The sequence below is a fragment of the Scophthalmus maximus genome, chromosome 1 (genome assembly GCF_022379125.1).
Source record: "Scophthalmus maximus strain ysfricsl-2021 chromosome 1, ASM2237912v1, whole genome shotgun sequence".
Taxonomy (NCBI): domain Eukaryota; kingdom Metazoa; phylum Chordata; class Actinopteri; order Pleuronectiformes; family Scophthalmidae; genus Scophthalmus; species Scophthalmus maximus.
In genome coordinates this window covers 14,267,413-14,273,995 of record NC_061515.1, presented here as the reverse complement: position 1 = coordinate 14,273,995, position 6,583 = coordinate 14,267,413, and the positions used below count along the sequence as shown (strand labels likewise).

The 6,583-nt window shown below is 41.0% G+C and overlaps 1 protein-coding gene across 1 annotated transcript; it reads right to left on the bottom strand.

Moving 5' to 3' along the window:
• Positions 1-358: 358 nt before the first annotated feature.
• On the bottom strand, positions 359-4,709 carry si:ch73-86n18.1 (uncharacterized protein LOC564061 homolog). The gene is given in 6 exon segments (XM_035643123.2): positions 359-1,243; positions 1,353-1,389; positions 1,392-1,555; positions 3,078-3,085; positions 3,200-3,479; positions 4,664-4,709. Coding segments are annotated over 6 exon segments (726 nt in total). The 3' UTR covers positions 359-1,052.
• Between the last annotated feature and the right edge of the window lie 1,874 nt (positions 4,710-6,583).

Here is a 6,583-nt window from a genome sequence, read left to right as displayed (position 1 = left end):
TTACTTTAAAGACCCAATTTGTAACTCAAATGCTCAAATATAAAAATGTATATACTTAAAGTGCATTCACATGTTTCAAAACAATCAGAAAAACTAGTACTAACTGGAAAAGTCAGACTTGGGAAGTCAAAGTCAATTTTGATACTGGATTTGTCAAATTGTTGACGTCATTCACTCAGGAACATGGTTGAAGACTTTTGATTAATGGCGCAAATTTACATTTTGCCTGTCAGTTTTTTGCCAAGATCTGCAAACGTTTGGATCAGTTGGCCAAAGCAGGAAAAGTGCAGGGAAAGGGAAATCTAACCTGGTCTGCAAAAACCCCTGTGATGTGCTCAGATAAAGTGGAGCTTCTGGTCTTAAACTCTAAATACCTTTGCACCAGATAATGTGACCTTGCCTCACAAAGCCTTTTTTTATGTTCCTTCATCTTTACAGATACACACGCACACAGTCACACACACACACACACACACGCACACACACACACACACACACACACACACACACACACACACACCATTATGTGGACAGCACACACTCACCGACCCAATCAGGGCGAATAAGAACACCTCTGCTGGTCAGCAGGGCTCTGCAGAAGCGTTCATTACCCTGCATGACAGCATAGCCACAGATGCAGGGTAAGGTTTTCGCCCCTGTGTGTGTGTGTGTGTTTCTGTGTCTGTGTGTGTGTACACAAACAAAATAACTCAATAATGCATAGACTGATTTACACCGAACTTGGTAGGATTATTATTGGGGAAAGTAACTCCTGATGATTAACTTTTGGAGCTGATCAAAGTCAAGGTCAACATATTTCTAAGATGTTTCTTGAGAGAAAATTCAAAGTTTATTTAGTTCGAGAAATAATCTACGATCATATGATCTGATGTAATGATATGGTATGACTTCTCTCACATTGAAGATGAGATACACGATCGACATCTTATTCATATACAACCAGTCATTCGTCATCATATGGTCTTGATGTCATGATAATTTAGCATTGTCTGATTTGGGTATATCAAGCATGGCAGGGTATGCACAACCTCTCATTTCATTCTGTGATCACACACACACACGCACACATTCTGATGTACATGCTGCTCTATGGTGTGCAGTGTGGTGAGATGGCCTCCCATCTCTGCACAGCTGTCCCTGCTCCTCAGAGACTCCATGCTTGTCATTTTGCTGAAATAGTAACACGGACCCCCGACATGAATCCACTCGCTGCACTGCTTAACTGTTAATGAGAGAGAGAGAACAAGACAAAAAGGATGAAGGACACTATAAATCAAAGGGAGCAGGGAATGAAGATCATGCACATGTTCGATCTGCATTGATCTTGCTACCTCTCTTTGAAAAGTTCTGGCCCAGGGTGGTGTACTGGGGTCCTTACACAGCTGGATGTAACGTTTCTGCACTGAGTTCAGTTGCTGACCTGGAGATGAGGTGTCTATGGAGGCACCCGACTCTACTCTGCTCATCATTGAGAAATTGATTGAAAGGTATAAGATATATAGAATGAGTGCAAAGCTGATGGCCGCTGAATGCACTGTATGTGTGTGCTTATACAAAGCAATGCAAATTTATTTGTATTGCATGTATAGAATAGAGTAGAAAAGAAAGCCTTTATTGTTATTGTACAAGAGAAAAACAGTACAATAAAATGAACGGTGCTACTTCTGAAAATGGCAAATTCATCCAGAACAAGTTTGAAATTTAACAAAAAACAAGAACGGTAATACAAGACTAATAAATACTTTCTCTTTTTCAACTGTTCACTGTTCAACTGTGTTTTCCAACAACAAGGCGATTCAAACTGCTTTACATCAGATATAAAAAATAAAGTATTGAATCAGAATCATGTCACATTGAATGAATTTGCTTTGGTGTTTTGGTGCATATTAAAACAAATTAAAAACACATTAAAAAGAAAGTACTGTAAGTAGAAGGAGAGGAGAAGTCTTTTGACAATCCATCCACATGTTGTTGAGACACGAGCAGGACTCATCCTCTGGGACTATAACTGTCTCTACAAAGAGTCAAGCCATCAACAGGTGTTGAGATATTCCAGTCTGGACCAGCGCAGAATGACATTGCCATCCACTAAGTGATGACTAAAAACTGATACAAATTTCCAACAGATCTGTTGCTCATTCACCATTATCTTCTCCCTGTGACGGTCCTCTGTGAATCTAAGATTTTATTGCTGCTGTTGCTGGAATAATTGAGTTTATAGGAGCTCCCTTGCGGCTGAAAAATAAAACGATCATTTACAATATAGTCTGGTTTCACTCTCAGACATTTTTCCACATTTGCGTCTCCTTTGTTTATGTTGCCAATTCCCCTACTGCCTGCTGGAACATTAAAAAGTTCTAAGAAGACTAATTGATGTGATATAAGTCATAAATAAAGATAATGGCCATATATTTGGGCTATTTGGCTTTTACCAAGAGAGACAGTAATAATGACACCATGTAGACACAAACCGTATTTCGGAATGAGCTTGAAACTTTTTTCAAACACAAGTCAAACTTTCTGTCCTTGAGTTCATTTAGCGTAATGGTTTTTAGTGTTTTATCTTGATTAACCGTTCACTGTGTTAATGTCTTGTAAAATGTGTTTTTCTTGCTGAAACAAATGACAAACTATAATTCCCTGTGGTGCCGGTTGGTGCAATGTGGGTTAAAGTGGTTCATAGAAAGATTTCACATAAAGCAACACAGTACACAATTATTTTAAATTGATAACAGTAAATGTTAAAATGTGCTCAATGTTTGTTTTTCAACATTTAATGTTAATATCAATGTATGATATATATATATAATATTGACTGTTTCATCATGATACAGTAATTCACCCATATGCCATGTAGAATAAAATCAATTGTTCCTCTATTAAGAACCTTACAATTACAGTGGTTGATCCTTTTTTTCCCTTCTCTTGTTGTAAGACGTGTGTGTGTGTGTGTGTGTGTGTTTGTGTGTGTGTGGGTTTGTGCGGCTGATAGATCGAGCACCTACAGTCCCAGTGGTGTTTGTTTTAAATGAGAGTGTCCTCACAAGCACATTAACGGGCAGAGCTGCCAAAGACCGTTGGCCCAGAAGAAAATATATTTCACAATTATGGACTTTTGTGCTTTTTCTATTACATGACCCTCACTGGACTGGAGAGAGCACTTCATCTTTTTTATTGCCAATTATAGGTGTCCAAAGGCACACTGAGCTGAAATAAAGAGAGAACAATCAGCAAGCCTGAGAAATAGAGAAAGACTCGCAGAAAAAGAGGCAGAGACAGACAGGTACACATGCTCAGACTGCCAGAGCAGGAAACACAGGAGGTTGAAAGACGCCGTTTAGACTCACCGAGCACAGTGAGTGCGATGTTGCCGCAGTTGGAGCCCAAAAAACCAATAAGCATCGGGAGACCAGTCTGCCTCCCGAAACGCTCAACGCCCCACCTCGGTCCCTGGGAGCCTGATTAGACACAAAACTGTCCACAGCATGGTGGCAGTCAATTCGCTATTTTTTAATCCTCTGCTGTGGCGTTGAGTGCAGACTTTCGGTGACAGGAGATTTGCAGTACAGAACCATTTGACCAGAATTTTGTCTCTGTAACATTAACTGTTCCCATAAGATAAAATGTCTGCTGACAGATTAGTCTGTTTATGTCACATATGCACACAAATCCTAAACAACAGAATAACAGAATAACTCAAGTCGTTTACTCAATACCATTTGAAAAAATACAGTGACAATGATTGCATTCAAAATCCTCTAAAAAAATAAGCATTTTCAACTAATTATGAGTATTAATCAGCAGAAGATTTAACATGTTATTGCCAAGTTACTGATGCACAAATGGTAAGCTGCAATTGGATGTTAAGACTGGCAGCGGACTGATGCCAATTTTAACAAGTTTGCTGTTGGGTAGTTTAATTTGTAACAATTCATTAGATTTCATTAAGATCACAACATACTCTGTACACGACAAACAGATTTATGCCAGGGAACACGTGGTTCCCAATGAGCTTGATCACCTGGGCTCACGTGAGCTTCAAGCGGGCAAAGTCGAGATCCCTGGTGAGGCACCCAGATACCATCCGTCACTGAGAAACCAGTGAAGAGCCTGGGAAAAGCAGACACAACATCCATCCCAGCGACCAACAAAGAGCTAGAAGCCTGGCCAGCCGCAGTAGACCAGTCAGGCCCATCTGGCAAATTTAAGGTCTGGGAATACCAACATGACATCCTCCATCCCACGGATTCTCGGGCACTACTTGGTCTAAGAGGTCCTGATCTGTTAGTCGAGGGCTTTGAGAGGAGGGTCAGCCGGGTTCCTATGGAAGTGACTGGTACTGTCAGGGAATTTTCTGTCCTGCTAGAGGGAATGCTTAGTCTTCAGTAAGGTCAGGTTGCCCTGTGTCCAAGATCATACTCATACATACAGAGACAGAGGGTTTCTATGACGCTAAACACCCAATGACTGACGACCCCAGGGAACATCACTGAAGATGTGTCCAGGAGCATTCCAAAAATTAAATATGCAAGATCAAACGCATTAGTTGTTGTGAAGTACAGTTCTAGAGTAAATCTACCACTACCGCCCCTTACACACTTCTGATCTCTCGGTTTCTGTGCCACAAAAACTCGTCTAATACCGTGACTGTGTTCGAGGATGAGCCTGTAGCTCTTACTCTCCTCCATGTCTGCAGTGTCCTTGTTAACACCCTCACATTGTCTCTCTTCATATTGTAACTCCTCTTGGTCCCTAAAGGCTTTGGTATCTCCTTTCCCGAGCAGCAATATTTCTCCTCGGAAGTAAATTTGTTTCCGCTGGTGGATTTATGGAGTCATGTCCTTCTGCCCACAACGCTGCTGCAGTGTTAAACAGATGTCCTCCGAGTAACGCTGTGCAGTTAAATGTTTGCGTTTTGTTAAGTATTTCCTGAACAAGAGGGGAGGCTGTCAATCCATTTTTTTCCCGCCTCAATTTGTTGGTTCGTGTGGTGGATTTCTGTTTGTTGCTTTTGTTTCACTGTCAACTTACTAGCCATACATTGCATAATCACAGTAGTTTCTTGTTTCTTTGGCTCTATGTGGACTGAAGCACTAAAAAAAAACCCAAAAAACATTTATGAATAGGTGGCAAAACAAACCTTCAACTTCCTGACATTAATTAGAAAAACTGGACCTGTGACAAAGTTGTCACAGAACGGCAGCTGGGAGTGTACTGTGTTTATTTATTTTTTTAATGAATGGCCGAACTCTGAATCAGTACAGACACGCAGACGATGAGAAATTGTGGTGATGTGCAACCAGAAATTGTAGCTCACTGAAACATACTTGGAGATAAACAACTACACAGTCCTCCTCTGCTTTAATTAGTCTGGTTTGAATACTAAAACCCCGTGAAGTACACAAGCTGACAGTGGCTGTGGGAATTAGGTGCCAAGAAAAAAAATAAATAAATGGGACATGCACACAAAAACATGTTGACAGTTTTTTGGAGCTACAGAGTGGGCATCTGGTGTGTCTGTGTGGTGTAGAGGTGATATTGTTGAAGCTGCTCTACAAACGAAGAGAATACAAATAACCCTCTCTCACACACACACACACACACACACACACACACGCACACACAGACTGATAAATGCTGAGTCATACTTTTTATGCCTCTTTTTCTTTGCCAATTTAAAAAAAAAAAGGGAAGGGAACTTAAATAATGCAGAACCAACATGCCTGAATTCCATCATGCAATGTCTGTTAATCTAATCCGATACGGCGGGTTATCAATGGTTTGGCTACAAAATAATGCACCATCTGAATTGACATGCTTTGATTATCATGAACAGCTCAATATGTCTGCTAGATTTGAGCAATCTGCGCTCTTCGTTCAATTCCCTTGCTCCAAAAAACACCATTGTGCAGAGATAGGAGAGGCCCCACAGTCATATTGAACCTCCTCCAAACCAAAGACAACACCCTCTTATACAGTGTGCACAGGTGATGTCTACAATGTGCATGTTGCTCTGTTTGCATGTTTGCGTAATGTTATACAGTATCTGTGTTTTTACCCTCTATCCATCAGGTGTCCTGAACTCAGAGGCAACATCATGCTCTCTGTTTCTATTGGCCTGTTGGTTTCTGTAGCCTCCTCTCAGGCTGCAGACAGTCCAGCGGAAGAGCGGGTCAATCTAAAGCTGAGATTCGACTCTTTGAGGAAACGCGTAATGTGCTTTCCTCTTCCAGGCTCCAGCAGATGAGTCATCATTTGTTTATGTACAGCGATCCCCACGTGTTCTGCATCTTTCTGCGAACTGTTGAGTTGATCATTTGGTAGTCTTTCTCTGATCTCTGCCAACGTCTCCTCTTAGTGTCCTGCCTGGTGGTTTCAGGTAGTGGATCACGTCAAATATCTGAGCAGCGACAGGCATGAATCTTGCCATCTTGATCAACAGAGAACCGCATGGAAGTGTTTCTGTGTAAGGTTTTTTCTCTCTCTCCTGCATTTCAATGTAGTTGTTCATTTGAAATGGGTTTTAAATTCGGCTGCAACACATTTTTTAGGAAGCTGTGAA